The sequence below is a fragment of the Hemicordylus capensis genome, chromosome 5, assembly GCF_027244095.1.
Source record: "Hemicordylus capensis ecotype Gifberg chromosome 5, rHemCap1.1.pri, whole genome shotgun sequence".
NCBI classification, from domain to species: Eukaryota; Metazoa; Chordata; class Lepidosauria; order Squamata; family Cordylidae; genus Hemicordylus; species Hemicordylus capensis.
The window spans coordinates 27325134-27342228 of record NC_069661.1 but is presented as its reverse complement, the minus strand read 5'-3'; the positions used below and the strand labels follow the sequence as shown (position 1 = coordinate 27342228).

Sequence of the window (17095 nt, the reverse complement as noted above, 5' to 3'; positions counted from 1 at the left end):
TGCAGCTTGTGTCCTACCCAACCTGGTCAAGACTCTTCCCAACACCAGCAGTTTGTATCCTGATTGAAGTGGAGGATACAAGGTCTGTGAGCGTCCTATCTAGGGCAAAAGGAGTAAAGGTTCCAAAATTGTCCTTAAGAGCTTCCCCATACATGTACTGTGCATCTTGGGAACTATAGCAGACTTCCAAAGCAAGCTTCAGGTTCACAGCTGTTCTTACTAATGTACTCCTATCACTTCTTTTTTGTGTGACCAAAATGAGCTACTGTAGAATCCCAAGGGATTGTGCTTTTCACCACACAGTTATGAAGACAACCTGATTATGCATAGGCAGTTTTCCCTTCATTTCTGGTTAGACCCTTCCTATATTTAGGGGATTGATACTTTACATTAAATAGGATTTATGTTTCTCCCTGATCATATCCCTTCATTTCTACAAACATACTGAAAAATCCTGCAAGTTGGCCTAGTTTTAAAAAACTGTTTCAAAGGGTTTTAGATTCATATACAGGAATTCCAATATCTACTGTCCACAAAACATGCAAAACGGCAGAGTTTTTAAAGGGTTTTACTTACACACACACTCTCTCCAATTTCACATCATCAATTAAACCATGCAATATATCAAATGTCTCCAAAAATTCAAGCCATTTACTTACTTTGTCTTCTTTACATTCTCAGGTTCTGGCTCTTTCACTGCAAATGAAATGAACTACATTAATTTCAAAGTAACTGCTAAAAACATTATTCAATATTTTTAAAATGATTTATGGCAGTGATGGGGTTTGAGGGGGCTCCATTTCCTTTAAAGAAGCTCCATCAGCACTGAGCAAAGCACAGCGCTGTACAATGGGAATAGTTGCCTCTGTGTTTTATTCCTTTAAGAATAAATTCCAGCGTACATCCTTCCCTGTTCCTAATCCCCTATTAATACTGGCATTATAAAATTTGTGGTTTAAAGAACAAATGTAGGCCAAAAAAATCCTCATGATGCATACAAAACATTTTGTGCAAAAACCAAGTATAAAAATCTATGAAGACAATTTTATGAGCCTTGATTTTTAATTGTAAGGTCCAATCAATTACTCACTGTGTTCAGTGCCAGTGATCTGTGCAAGAATACGGAAAGAACGAGACTGAGTAGTTCCTGTCCTTGGGTGCCAATCCTCAGTATCTTCAATCAACCGTTTCTTGCTGTGGTTGCTGTGAGTGGGTGGATGGTAGAATTCCGTATTTGTATACACAACATGCTTCCGTGGTGGACTGATACAATAAAGAAAAGACATAAAGGTAATAAGTGACATTTTCATTGGAAAGTAGCATTAGTTAGTTAATCTAAATGAGATTAGAAATTCTAAACTCCTATTTTTCAAAAATGTTTATAGACATATATGGTCCGTTCCTACAAGTAAAGGCATTCAGAATTAAGGCATAAGACACTGAATTATTACAACATCCCCCCCCATTTGTATATGATGTCAGTTACGATCAATTTCCACATCAGGGCATGCATTCAAATCAGCTAAAATTGCAGCACATAGTGGGTGTAAAAATCTCAGGCACCAGGGAGCCATGGCACCTAGAAATGTAGTTCTAGACTAGGACATTCGGTGATAGTTATTTAATAACATCTTTATTTGTTCAAGGCAGCCTGTTTCTGTCTAAGTATGATACAGGTGGCCCTTTTCTGCGGGTTTGTTTTACACAGTTTCACTTATTCACCGCTGACAAACATATACCAGGTCTCGTTATCTACAGTATAGAGTTGTAGCTATTCGCGATTTTTGTGGGTGTGATTTTTAGGTTTGCTTTTAGCATGTGCCTTATATTGGCGTGGTTTGAGGGAGGAGCTTTGTGGTTATTGAGGAGTTGGTGGTGGAGGTTGGAAAGTGTGTCTTGGGAGGAGTTTGGAGAGTCTTTTTGGAGCTGCTGCTCAAGGTAAAGTCCAGGTCATCTTTGGGATTGTTCTTCTGGTCTGTATGTGCTTTGTTCTGTATTGGACAATATAGTACTGTGTTGTGCCTTCCTTCCTTGTCCTAGAGGCCAGTATAAGCAGAGAGTGAATTCCAGACCTATGGGAACCATAAGATTTGCCTTTCGCTGATTTTACTGAAACTGTTTATGCATATACAGAACTAAGTTGTATGTGTGACAAGAACTAATACACTCTATGAGATTCCTCCATCTGTAAGATGCACAGTGCTGCACTATAGACCCAACACACAGACTAGATGCACTTTTCTGGCAATTACCGTTTGGGTGGGTTTTTCCTTTTGTACATTTGAAAGGACAAGGCAGCAGAATAAAAAGAATCCAGCATAAGCAGGAGCAGAAAAGAAGAGAAAGGAATTAAAAGTAAGAAATACGAAAGGTTGAAAAAGCTTTCATTAAATCACCTATAAAGTATTTATTTAATTCTAGGATCTTTTAAGGCAAGCAGATGATAAACTTCTACATGGAGAATACATTCGGGTAAGGAAATGGTTGGTACCATGTGTCACTAAAATATAGTACCCACCAGAAGTGTTGCCTGTAACAGGGATTCCCAGATGTGGTTGACTAAAACTCCCATAATCAAATAGCCAAAGGCCAATGCATACAGGGATTATTGGCGTTTTAGCCAACCACATATGGAAATCCCTGTTACAGGTAACAGTGTCCAACAGCCAAATCCAAGGAAGTTCTCTGGATTTCTGCACTTGGATATAGCCAGCATGAATGGTGAGATGAGATGGATGAGTAGCACTGCTTACTGTTTATTTGTTTTTTTTTAAGCAAGAACACATCCAATATCACCTGTGCAATGTCTTATAAATGCACATACAGGATTTTGTGGATGCATTGCCCCGGATTATTTTTGCACAACTTGTAGCGTTGCTTTAGCTCTCTTGGTGAAACTGATTCAGTTGCCCCTGAAGAAGAGGCATCTACATCAAAATACACTGGGCCTTAATAAGCTGTCAAAGTTTCTTCTTCTCTGTTTTTATTTTTATAATACGGCCCACAATCTTAAAGTATTTATGACAATTGCTTTCAATTGGGCAGAGTCAATTTTCAAAGCCTGCTCTGAATCTTTCAAGCCTTAAATGTGATGTATCTATAATAATCTCCCTTGAGCAACATACATTTAGTTTCCATAAATAATGGGCAGGATCCAGACTAGTTAGTCATGATTAAACACCATTTAAATCAGAGACACAATTTAATCCCAGTGACTGAAATAGTTAATTTCAATGGGATTTAGTAATGACTTAGTCTAGAAGCTGCTCAATATTACAAAAAAGGGTGAAAATCATCTTCCAAACAGATGGCTTAGAGTATTACTATAAATCATTTGAGGTGAAAATTTTGTGCAACATATTCTCTTACAAACCATAATTTCACTCTGTTAAAAATCGTTGTTTAAATGATCAGCTATAACTGAGGAAGCAGGAACTGCAACTGGACCCAGGAGTTAGTCAACAGCTAGAGATTACAGCATTCATTTATTATATATTTTATTAGACAATATTGAATTATTATTGTGAGGCAACTGTTGCTTAAATATTAAGAGACAAATATTAGTTAAGTACTTACAACTCATCAGGGTTACTCAAGGAGGGAAGGACAGAACAAAAGACAAACAACGGAGGAGATTCCCAGATGATGGAGTATAGATGGGAAATACCATAAGAGTGAAGCAACAAAAGAAAGTTAATAGAAAATTAATTGGAAAATTAAAGCTGTGTAGAAAAAGGAGTAAATAAGATTTTTTAAAATAGCATGCTCATTTAAATCTCTCACACACAAACTTGTTAGTTAAGATCTATGAGACTAATTTTTTGCTTGCAAGTACAGTATAATTTCTCATTACAGGCTATTCTTTAGCAGTTACCAAGTCTGGTAGCAAGATGGTGTCACAGGCAAAGAAAGTTATGACATGACTTGTTTCTTCCAGAAGTCAATTTATATACTAATGTTTTTACTTCAGTCATGCCAGAAGAATAAGGAATGGGAGGCAGGTAGGAAGAAAACGAGCATTTATTTAATGCAGAAAGAACTATTTAGTGCAGAAAGAAATCTTTAGTAATTGTAATTTGCTGAAATATGTTTAGTATTGCTGAATATGCAAAAAATTTAATCTCCTAAAGAGAATCATTACCTCTACTGCAACAGTTTCAAACATTTTAAAAGAAAATCTAGATTGTAAATGGTTAGACATGAAAACAATGATCTTTGTTATTAATAGTTTGTTTGCTACTAATGAAAGCCATGCAAAATACGACAATATTTAATATTGCAATAAATACACACCATACCAAAGGTAAATTCAAAAAAGATTACTTTACAGCTATCTTGAAAAATCATAGTTTTCAAACTTAAGTCATACATGCCAGTTATTAAAAAACATAAAAAAATAACACCACTCCAGTGCCACTGATACTAACTTTGTCACCGTTGTTACCTGCAAAGTAAAAAAGCATTTAATGCATTTATTATAATAGCATTCCTCCTAAACCACCCCAGTATGTTCCAGGATCACCACTGCCCAAGTTTTTCCTCATGTTTTGATCTGAAATATGTCAGCAACCTTGTAAGAAAAGTTATCCAGTAAAGTGTTAAATGTGAAGACTCCAAAGCAATCTTTTTCAGTTTTATGCAATACAATTTTCATGCATTGGTTGACAAGACAGTGTCAAGCAAAACAAAAAACCCTGCACACAGCCACAGAGCTGAATACAGCCTTTCCAAATCAGCACTGATGCAAAGCCACATCTTGTCCCACCCTCCCTATACATCAAACTACTGTGTTGAAGGTACAATGACTAGAAGTCTAAGCCTCTTTTATAAGGTATCCTTGGGGCCACCGTACCCTGAGAACTAAGAACACCAACTTAATAATACAGAGCAGGAAGAAATGGTGGTGGCTTATAAGCAATGGGACAAGTCTAAACCTCTACTTCACTTGTTGACTAAAGAATGGTGCAACGAAAAAACCATTCCTGCTCACACCAGTGCACCTAAGCATGATTAAATCTAGCTGAAATGGATAAGAAAACAGATGTAAGCACACAATTGTATGTCTATTTTCAATGAGCACACCAAAGCTGGTATGATCTGAACCCATAATATTTTCAGGAATTTAAAACCACACTGAAAACCATGTTCTACAAACTGTCAACATATTAAGGGGGCATAGGAGTGCCCCTTCAGTTAAGGCACGTAGCAAAAAAGGTCCTGTCATTAGCCACAAATGTCTATTGTTTACAAACTTGACAACTGTTGAGCTAATATTTTGAAACTTGCTATGCATGACCTACTTGATGAGGTCTACAAACATGCCTAACTTCAAGAAGATCTGAAACAAATTGCCACAGCTACAGCAAGTTAAAAAGTGCTTAAAATTGACCTTTGGGCCCAAGTTTTAACCATGCGTATCATACAAGAGAACCTCATTATCCGCAGATTTGTTATCGATGGTTGGGTAAAAGACACCCAATCTCGGCATATGCGGGGGAGGAGGGAGATTAAAAAACATGTTGACCTTGTGTATCCGTGGGTTGGGGGTGGCCGGAAACGACTGCAGAGGCCATTTCTGGATGTCATTTTGTTCATCAGAACCACGAAATGACTCCATTTAAGTTTTTAAAAAGAAAAAAATAGGTAGTTCTCGCCAATTTCAGGGCATTCTGAGACACAGTACGACTTGGGGGGGAGAAGCAAAGCAAGCTAAGGAATTTCCCCCAGTGTTTCCCCCTGAAAATCGGCTGACTGGGAACTTAAGCCCCATGATCCCATAGCCCCAATATTCACAGTTTCTATAACTGCGGCTGCAGCCAGGAACGGAACCCCCATGAATATTGAGGACCATCTATATATTACTTACAAATTTGATGAAAATGACTGATATAATCTATTCAGACTTGTCTAGGAAGGCAATCCTTTGTTGGTTTTATGAAGTTTGGAGCAGTGGTTCATGGTTTTCCTGCCCCATTAAAGTCTATGGCTAGCAAGTGCTTGCAAAGTTGCAAACAGCCTGTCTGGTTTGATAACAAATCTAAAGTTTGCCAGTACTCAGACCGCATAGGTATACTCCTCCAACCTATCCCGAACAATATAAGGTCCTTCCCAGGAAGCCTTTAACTTGTCTGTCTTTAGGGGTAAGAACACCAGAACTTCTTTCCTAATCTGAAATTCTTTTTGTCTGGCATTGTGATCATACCTGATTTCTGTTGCTATGCATTGGACAAGTTACGTTACACTAACTTCATCATCTCTGCCATGTCTTTTTGTATTTTAAAGTATTTAAAGAACCACTGATTGTTTTTTGCTCAGCTAACTTTCCTTCCCAGTTTTCCTTTAGAAGTGCCAATGGATCCACAACTTTCCTGCCAAACATGAGTTCAAATGGAGAGAACCCTGTTGAGGTTTGTGGTACTTCCCTGTTAAGTAAAAAAGGAAGCATGGCAACTTCTCATGCCAGTCATTAGGATGATCTTGGGTGTAGGTTCTTATCATATTTTTCAAGGTTCCACTGTATCTTTCCATCAACCCATTCGTTTGAGGGTGATGTGTTGTAGTTTTTAAATGGGAGATTCCACAACACTTCCATAACTGTTGCATGACATCTGATAGGAAGTTTGTGCTTCTGTCAGAGAGAATCTCTCGTGGAAAACCTAACCTAAAAAATATGCTAAGCAAAGCCTCTGCTACTTTGCTGGACTCAATACTGGGTAGAGCCACTGCCTTTGGATACCTTGTGGCATGGTCTACTACCGTCAATATATATTTTCCCTTTTCTGATCTTTTTTTTTTTTAAATGGTCCAACTATATCCACACCCGCTCTAAAAAAGTGTTGGCCAATAATTGGTAGAGGTTTCAAAGGTGCTTTCGTTTTCTGCTTACTTCCCTCCACTTTTCGACATACTAGACATTGCTGAGAACAGTTTTACACATCTTGGGAAACATCAGGCCAAAAGAAATGTTTGTGAATTCCTTGTCTGGTCTTCTGAAGTGTTTTCTACTCTTGCCAGTTCTTTTAATTATTTTTAATGTTTCATCAACTTTTATCTCATTTTTAAATTCCATGGTGTCACAGATGTCTGGAATAAATAGCTAATGCACTTGGGGTTTCTATTTCCCTGAGAGTGGTGTTATACTCTTGTTCTTAACTCTCCAATATATCTTCCTCCTGCTCACTCATATTTTCTGTTTCTAAAACATTCACAAAGTTAATTGCAGTGGTAGGAAGTTCCTCTGGCTCCGTAAACATTTTATTTTGGACTTTATCCTTTTGACTTGGAGAGCATAACTGACTCTCCGGTCCCATGATATCTCTTTCAAGTATAAAACGTGCAAATTGGTCATCCATGACTCCAACTTCAAACAACCCCACTTTCGCCTCTCCATTTTACTTATACTTGGGTCATGGGGCATAGAAACTAGCTTCTTGCTACCCAAGCCCTTTACTAATACAGATCTGTCTGGAAGGTATTCCAATGGAAGGTATTCAGATCAAATCAACAAAATTGTGGCCCCTGTATCAAGAATTGCAAGAATTTGCTGTTGCTCCACTAATACTCACTCTCTGATGAAATTATTCATCTCATCACAATTAGGGATAAAGAATCCACATTTGTGGCCTTCTGCCTGTGCTTTAACTGTAGGGGAATTTTCATACCAGGTTTCAGGTTTCTTCTCTTGTGGCTGTTTTCTATAGTGACATTCAGCCTTGATGTCCCCTTCTACCACAACCATAGCAGAGCACCTCCCTCTGTTATGGCTCTGTGTGTGTGTGTTTTAAATAATATGGTTTTTTAACCTCTTTTTTCTCCCATGTAGGAGATTCATTACTTTTATTCATTGGTTCTGTAGTGTATGTTGGGTAATTGGGTCTTCTATTTACCTCAGGTTTGGTCCAAAAAGGGGGACTCTTCTCTATTTAAAACCAGTAATAAAAGTTAATCAGTAATATCTGCCACTTTCGTAACATTTTCTGGGGCCAAGTCTTTCACTTTAATTTTGATCTCTCTTGGTAACTGATAATAGAACTGCTCTAAACCCATCAGCTCCATAACCTTCTGAACTGAATCAGTTTTCGCCTCTTCAACCCATTTCCTTATGAACTGTAATAATTATGAGGCAAACTCAAGGTAGGATTTTCCAGGTTTAGGTTGTAAAGTTCTGAACCTCTTTCTGAAAAATTTGGGTCCCAAACAGAATCTCTTATACACCGCCTGTTTAGAGGTTTCATAAGAACTTGCCATTTCCTCAGTAAACCATTACAGATCACTGCCAGGTGCCCCTGACAAGAATGGGTATATATATTTCATGAAATCTTCCTCTACCACCTGCCATCTTTTAGCTGCTCTTTCAAAATTTAAGAGAAATATATAGGCATCTTCTCCTGAAGAATACATGACAAAATCTTTTGGCGTTGTTTTATTCTGATGTTGTGCCTTAAATTGAGCCACTTCTCTGTCATGCTTAAGCCTTGCTTCCTCCAACTGAAGCCTTCTTTCCTCAAGTTCTCTCTCAGCATCCCTGTTCTTCCTCAAACTGTCTCTGTGCCATTCTGTTTCTCCTCAAAAACTCTCTGGGCCTCCTTATCTCTTAATTCAGCTCTCAACCTTTCTTATTCCATAGCAATTTTTTCTTTTAAATATTCCAAGTGTTTATCACTTGGTGATTTGAGTATACTTGGTTCTACCAGACTTTTCTTGACTTGTATCGTAAGTTATTAAGAGCACTTTCAACTCTTCCACACTTGCACCACCATACTCCAATCAATCCTAGCTCTTTACATTCCTTGATCAGAGCTGCCTTGTTAATAGATATATTTCTAGTAGCCATATCTACAACTTTTCTCTTCACAAGAGTGCTTATATTGTAGTTCTGTTACCTTCCAGCTGATGTTTTACTTCTATCAAGCAACTTTTACCTCAGGATTTCACTGTTCACCTTCGTCTCATTAAATACCCTGACTCATCCTATTGAATTCTAATCCCACCAACCGCTTGCCACCAATCTGTCCGGGTCCCTCCCTGACGCCCCTCTCAATTCCAGGGAGGTGATTTGTTTTTATTATTCTATACGACAGTTTAGTTTCCAGGTTCTGGGAATTCATTCAGTTTTTACTTTCCCTCGCTGCCACCACATACATTCTTGTTACCCTGCTCTCGGTACTCAACACCTTTGGCTGTGTAGCCTTGCAAGCGCAGGATAGGCATATATGTTCAGGATATAAAATGAAACAAAACGAAGCATAAAAAGAAAGCAAGAATAGGTTTATTATTTACCGAGTACAATAAAAGATCTCTGCAAAGCAGGGCACACAAGCTTCTCTACCAAATTACTAGGTACATCCAACTTTGAGTGTTTATTTTCATCTGGACAAAATGTAACATGGGGGCGGGGTGAGATAACTGGAACAGAGGTAATTAAAACTGGGTTTGTAAACTTAGTGAATTCTTCAAGACCTTCTTGTCTGTTACTAGGAGCTGCCCAGTACACTTCTGGTTTCACAGCCTCCACACATTCACCCTTCAAGTGAAAAGGGGAGGTGGTCTTGTGGTGGCAAGCATGACTTGACTTGGCTTGGCTACACAGGAGCTGCCCTGATTGCATATGAATGGGAAACTACATGTGTGAGCATTGTAAGATATCCCCCTTAGGGGACGGAGCCGCACTGGGAAGAACATGTAGGTTCCAAATTCCCTCCCGATCATTTCCAAAATAGGGCTGAGAGATAATCCTACCTGTAACCTTGGAGAAGCCACTGCTAGTCTATGTAGATAATACTGAGCTACATGGACCAATGGTCTGACTCAGTATATGGCAGTTTCCTATGCTCCTAAGTTCCACACAGCCCCCGAACAATCTCTCTTGTTCAAAATACACCAACCATCTCTCAACCCTCAGCCCAAAACACCTCCTACTCCCATGCAAATAACTCCAACACTCCCTCTTCCCTCTCTGTCTCAAATCCCCATTCAGCCATGATACTAGCTGGGTGACTCTGGGCCAGTCACTTCTCTCTCAGCCTAACCTACTTCACAGGGTTGTTGTGAGGAGAAACCTAAGTCTGTAGTACACCGCTCTGGGCTCTTTGGAGGAAGAGCGGGATATAACATGTAAAATAAATAAATAAAATAAATTCCTCACCCTCTAAATGAGATAGCCTTGCTCTGGTCTTAGACTGGCAGAAGTTTTTTACTATCTAATATTAATAGTAAATTGACATCATATATTATATTTAATCAGACATTTAAAATAGGCAAAATGAGTAAGAACGCTCGAGTCTCCCCTCCCCCTCCGCAACCCCCACTGCCTTTGAAACCCAGGTCAGTCCTGATCAAAAAGGCGGAGAGCTGGTCTTGTGGGAGCAAGCATGACTTAGCTAAGCAGGGTCCACCCTGGCTGCATATGAATGGGAGACTTGATGTGTGAGCACGAAGATATTCCTCTCAGGGGATGGAGCCGCTCTGGGAAGAGCAGAAGGTTTCAAGTTCCCTCCCTGGCTTTTCCAATATAGGGCTGTGAGAGATTCCTTCTTGCAACCTTGGAGAAGCTGCTGCCAGTCTGTGAAGATAATACTGAGCTAGACAGACCAATGGTCTGACTCAGTATATGGCAGCTTCCTATGTTCCTATGATCCTTCTCACGGAAGAGGAAGCCATATAGGTAAGAAGCCATATAGAATAGCAAACCTATTTTAAAGGGCTAGAGTTGTAAGAATGGCAGAAATGGTCTATGTGAAACACTGAGCCTGAAGGAATATCACATTTCTTGGGCAAGGTGTTGGAGAGCATGGTGGCATTTCAGCTCCAGGAAGCCCTGGATGAATCTGATTATTTAGATCCTTTCCAGCCTGGCTTCCAACCTAGATATGGGACAGAAACTGCCTTGGCTGTCCTGGTGGATGACTTACGCTGGGAGACAGACAGAGGGAGTGTGACTGTTGATTCTCCTGGATCTTTCAGCAGCTTTTGATACCATTGACCATGGTATCCTTTTGTGTCATCTCTCTGGGTTGGGACTTAGGGGCACGGTTATATGGTGGCTCCAGTGTTCCCTCTAAGGAGTGTGCATGGTGGACACGTTTTTTGATGTCTGCTCAGTTAATTTTAGAACCTGCTCAGGTTTTATTAGGAAGTTCCCACTCTCAATGCATGTGCATTCACACTGTCTTGATACTGCCGCTCAGCACACAACTCATCCCACACACAGACGAAAAAAATTAGAGAGAACACTGTGTGGCTCTGCTCCTACTTGGAGGGTTGTACTCAGAAAGTGGTGCTAGGGGATGTCTGCTCCACCCCTTAGCCTTTGGCCTATGCAGTGCCTCAGGGATCTATTATGTCCCCTATGCTGTTTAACATCTACATAAAACCTCTGGGAGAGGTCATCCGTGGGTGGGCTGCAGTTCAATCAATATTCATTCATTCATTCAATTTTTATACTGCCCTTCCGGAAAGGCTCAGTGCGGTTTACAATATGCTGATGTCACCCAGCTCTACCTATCTTTTAAATCAGCTTACAGCAGGGAGTACACTTTGCTTGGGGCCAGGGTACCTGTTGGACTGCATTCATCCATATGAACCTGCCAGGGCCCTCTGCTCATCATCTCAGGCACTGCTCATGGCCCCGCCACTAACAAACTTCACTTGCAGTGACTAGACACAGGGTCTTTTCGGTTGTGACCCCTCGGCTTTGGACACCCTCTGAGAAGAGCTTCACCATGTTCCCTCCCTCCATGTTTTTAAAAAACAATCAGTCATCTTTTTAAAGAGGTTTTTTAATGTTTATCTGCTGCTTATATCCGATAGGTTCTTTAGTTTTTATATTTCTAAATTTTTAGCTTTTTAAATAACTTAAATTGAATTATTTTTTTAAAAAAAATCTAATTTTAAGTGTTGTGTTAGCCTGGTCTTTCAACTTGTTCAACTTAACTTGCTCAGTTTTATTAGTCTTTTATTTTACATTGTATCTATTTTATTAATCTTGTGAGCCGCCCAAGTAGTAGTGCACTAGTGGGGCGGGACATAAATATTTTAAATAAATAAAGCATGTGTCACAATTGGCAGCACACACGTGATGTTATGGCTAACAAGATCTCAATTTCAGTTTTAAAAATCTGTGAATAAATGTTACTTCAATTTACAAATTTCTGGTTTGGGCATTGAATTAGAATTTTCAAATAGATGAGAACAATTGCATATTGGGCTTAAACAAATGAGGGATACCCTTGCTCTTGTTTTATACATTGAACATTTGTCCACTCATTTACCTGGATCAGTTTCCAATTTTGCAAGCAATTGTACTTGTACTATGCCCTTAGGGCACAAAGGCAAGCAGTATTAGTTTCGTCTACTTAATCTCAAAGTACATTGCATGTATAGATGTGACATGCTACTGACTATGAAGTTCTTCAGTAAACAGATTGTATTACTGAGGTCTAAATATATTTGTAAAAAGGGCAGTGCAACATCTTGCTGTTTAATCAGCAAGAGATCTTCCATACGTAAGCAAATTCTTGTCACACTAATAACTGCTGGAGCATCATTTGAAACCATAATATTTTCAGTACAGCTAAGCCCGGTCGCTCTACAGCTTCTTTACTTTGCCAGATAACATCACTGAATACATGCAAAAAAGAATTAGGCATCAGTAGGAATAATGTAAACTTGGTTGGCTGAATAAATATTCAAATTGCACTTGTGTTTCTGGTATCTGTTTTATTTATTTAAGATACTTATATCTTATCCCTCCTCCTAAAGTGGAAGTAGGACAACAAACAAAACAGTGTTAAGCAGTCAATATAACTAGTCTGTAAAAAAACAGAACATAACACAAGAAGATCCCCATTTGTTACAGAATTTAAAGGCCTTGCAGAACAGAAATGTCTTCAGTCACCACCTAAATATGAGGAAAGAGTTCCAAAGTTGCCTTGCTTCCTTCAAGAAGTTCCTGACACCTGCCAAAAGGGCATTAGTAAAAAGGCAGGACAAGGAGCAGAGTCTTAAAAATGCCAGTTTAATGGCATGGGCAGATTTTGTTTCACAAAACTTAACCCACTGATCTTTGCAGTGAAGAAAAACTGCACTTATGCAGCACTGCACTGAGACAAGCTTAAAAATTAGATAACATCGATGTACATAGTTTGACCAACATATCTATTACAGAGATATGGTAGTAGTAGCAGTAATTCTGAAAAAGTCTGAATGTATAGGTTGCTGTTTTGAGGGCAACTGTTCTTAAGTTGTAGATTTACCCCTGCTAACTGAGCAGAGGCACCTTTTAAAGTGGTAATTCTTTTATATCTAGCAGCGGGAGAGCAACTGGCCTTACCCAACCTCAACAAAGCATCCCTCCATTGGCTGTTGCTGGTATCTGCTGTGTGTGTAAGATTGTGAGTCCTTTGGGGACAAAGTGCCATCCTATTTATGTATTGTTTATTTTTCTGTGTAAACCACTTTGAGAACTTTGGTTGAAGAGCAGTATATACATTAGTAAGAGATGGGGTCACAGCTCAGTGGTAGAGCATCTGCTTTGCATGCAGAAGGTCTCAGGTTCAATCCCTGGCATCTCTAAGTAGTGCTGGGAAAGACCCCGGCTGAAACTTTGGAAAGCTGCTGTTAGTCAGTGTAAATAATACTAAGTTAGGCGGACCAATGGTCTGAGTCAGTAGAAGGGAGCTTTCTATGTAGAAGGCAGCTTCCTAGGTTACTGTAGTTATTTAATCCTACCATATTTATTATAAAATAAAGTTGGAAGCCAGTGTAGCATAGGGACCCTAAACAAGTAAGCCCCGGTTCAAATCTTACTGTAGCCCTATATTTACTAGGTGGCCATAAGGAAGTCACCCTTCCCAACTTCAGAACCTCAGTTCTGAGCTGATGTATGTGAAGAACTTTGAACATTCAAATAAGCAATCTAGAATACTGAGTGAGTCAGGATTTGCAGTGGTTGTTAAAACGAGAAGGTAGAAAGGAATTCTTTGCCTGGACTACCAGATCCTAAGTGGGGGAAAGGCAGTCAGAGTTTTGACAGCACAAAGTAATTTTAGTTGCTATAAATTCTGTTCTTTTAAAATGCTAATTACTGCAGCTGAATGGCAGTTCCATGTTTTATATTTGCAAAAGCCAGCTTTCCTGGAAGGCTTGCAAAGGGTTGTCAAGATATATTTATGTCTCGTCTGTTTACAGTGAATTGTCAGCAACTCGTCTCTATTTTTGATTATCACTTCACAATATGTGTTCCTAAGGCTAGTAACAATTGCCATACCATCTGTAAAACATAAAAAACGCAAATGGCTAGTATTGTAGGAATTCTGTTGAGGTAAACCCACTATGAGAAGGAAAAAATATATTCTAGACACAACAGGTCAAATATTTTTCTTCCTAAGTTTTCACCAGTGTAAGGCTGCAATGCTATTGCATGGTGTGTGTGTGTGGGGGGGTGTTTCCCCAAAAGTTTCCTGTATTCCAGAACAAGGAGTCTTTGCTCTAGAGTAAAAGAAAACATGAATGCCACCTGCTGAGTTTAATGGGACAGATCCCCTGCTAACTGAGCAAAGAGGCACATTTTCAAACGTCATAATTCTCTTTATTTACCAAGAGGAGAGCAACTGGCCCTATCCATCCCCAGCGCAACATCCCTCCAGTGGCTATTGCTGGTGTTTCTTATGCTTCTTTTTAGATTGTGAGCCCTTTAGGGACAGGGAGCCATATTTATTTATATCTATGTAAACCGCTTTGGGAACTTTTGTTGAAAAGTGGTATATAAATATTCATCATATTCGTATTTCTGCACTCACCTGCACAGGTAAGCTATAAGTATTTCTGTGATTTTAGATATGAATTTTGTGCGTTCCTGTTTTTCTATCTCTGTCTGTGAAACAACACCTCTTAAAAAGATGTCATTTTCATTATTCCTGGAATATCTTAAGGTAACCCCAACACTAGCTACATTAATGTTGGAAGCCCCTTCTGTGTTGTACTCATCTATGCACCATTAAAAATTAACATATTAATAGTCTGTGGAGGGTTTGTTTACAATAGCATCCCATGGAAGTGTACAATTGCAGGCTTCAGTGTTCACACAATTTCTCTCTCTCCCCCCCTCTTCCTCCCCACTCCCAACACAACATGTAAAACTGCCTGGTATTAATAGCAATTTCTCTTTGCAGAATTGCTCATTTCAAGAATATACTGACAACTGTACAACTTTATAAAACTCTATGAACTATTTGCTCTACAAGGCAATTTATCCAGCATGCTGACATTTTAAAACCAGCATTTTATTAATTGCAGCCTGGGACTGGAATTGGAATGGGCATCTCTTACTGGCAGCCTTGGCTGCAACATTTAGTCCACTTCTATTTATTACTTCATCCCAAGGTCCAAGTTTGCCTGAACAGATAACCCAACTGGGATTTTAGTTCCACCCAACTCTGACTTGTGCCCCTCTATGGCCATTACTATGAATGAACAGTCTTCTTGGCTTCTACCAATTGTGGCCTTGACTGCTGCACTTGGCCCTCCTTCCATGTTCCTCTGGGACAATCTAGTTTATGGGCTAAGTGCTTGCATGGGATCTGTGATCCTACAAATAGTCTTGGACTCTCACACTTGACAATCAAGCTCTTAAAAAATATTTGATAAATATTAACTGTCAAATGTAATTTAAAGAGTTAGAGCTAATTTAACGTGTTTATCATCAACTATGGAGGAATTTGTAACAGAAAAAACAGTTTTACTACAAAAGAAACTAGAACCAGTTCAAATGTGTGTCTATAGAACAAGCTCTTTAGCTGATATTTATTTGCTCAGGATGAAGTGTTAAATCTCTCAGTATGCAACTACCCACAGTCAACGTTATTTCTTCTTCAGTGTCCTGTTACTAGCTGAAATTTTTTCACAATTCCAGAGGAACCTTCACCAAAACACTTTCTATTATTGGATGCCTATTTATCTCCTTACAAAACTGAGACACACATCATACTATAAATACATGTAATGTTCCCAGGCTTCAAATGTACATGTAATGTTCCCAGGCTTCAGAACAATGAACCACCAAGTCTTTTTTACTTTAAAGAGAAAAGATGACTAACTGAAGACACTGACTCAGATTCAGACTTTCAAAGCAGGAACATAATGCTAGTTGTAATCCTGCTTTGGAGGACCAAAGATTGTGATGAGTTCTGATGAACACACAGACATTGCTCATCACTCAGTGGGGATGGTGAATTTCAGAGTTCCTACCTTCTCCTTAGATCACCCTGTAGCTGGTAGAAATATGCCCCCCAAAGGTCATGCAGTGCTCAGGGACATGAATCTGTGTGTTGCATAGCGTTTCCAAGAAAAGTAGAGATGGGCAACATCTAGCCCCCTCACCATTCCTTTCCCTTGAAGCACTTTGTAAAAAACACAGAAGTCTGTTCCTGAGGGCTGTATAACCATCAGGGACATGTTTGTACAGGTCCAGGCACCGTACAAATAGGTACAGGGTAATATGAGAGGCAGGTAGGAACCCCATAATTCCCCCTTCCCATTTTGCACTGGGCACAGATAGTGAGGAAGGCTGCCACAGGAGATGTGCAATTCTCCATTATGCACCCACTTCAATAGTCCAGTTCAGAGTCACTGTGATTAAACCTGCAATAGATTCCATATTCTATTATATCTTTTTTTTTAGTAATTTTTTTTTAAAGAACACACTCTCAAGTGCATATAAAACAAAATAAACTTGTTCACAAAAGAGCATATCTACTCCACAAACTTAAATTCCATCTCCCCAAGGAGCTAGGGAAGTTGCAGCTAGGTAATGCGGACACAAGAATAGCCTTGCTGGATTAGGCCCAAGGCCTATCTAGTCCAGCATCCTGTTTCCCACAGTGGCTCTCCAGATGCTTCTGGGAAGCCCACAGGCAAGAGATAAAGGCATGCCTTCCTTCCTGCTGATGCTCCCCTGCTGCTGCCCTCCATCCTGCTGATGTTCCCCTGGTATTTAGAAGCATCCTGACTCTGATCATGAAGGTAGCTTATAGCCATCAAGACTAGTAGCCACTGACAGACCTGTCCTCCATGCATTTGTATAAGGGGGAATGGTTAG

At 39.5% G+C, this 17095-nt stretch overlaps 1 protein-coding gene across 20 annotated transcripts in view; it reads right to left on the bottom strand.

Annotated features, from left to right (window-relative positions):
- The window catches only part of PDLIM5 (PDZ and LIM domain 5), a 196140-nt gene that overhangs the window by 76617 nt on the left and 102428 nt on the right, over positions 1 to 17095 (bottom strand). For 11 of the 20 annotated variants that reach the window (XM_053257569.1, XM_053257578.1, XM_053257582.1 and 8 more), the window contains 4 exons: positions 3577 to 3591; positions 2253 to 2270; positions 1091 to 1263; positions 660 to 696 (listed from right to left, as the gene is read on the bottom strand). In XM_053257569.1, coding sequence (XP_053113544.1) covers positions 660 to 696; positions 1091 to 1263; positions 2253 to 2270; positions 3577 to 3591 — 243 coding nt within the window. Of the gene's footprint in view, positions 1 to 659; positions 697 to 1090; positions 1264 to 2252; positions 2271 to 3576; positions 3592 to 4427; positions 4445 to 17095 lie in introns of all 20 variants that reach the window. The other 9 variants (XM_053257571.1, XM_053257579.1, XM_053257581.1 and 6 more) reach the window with 3 other exon arrangements.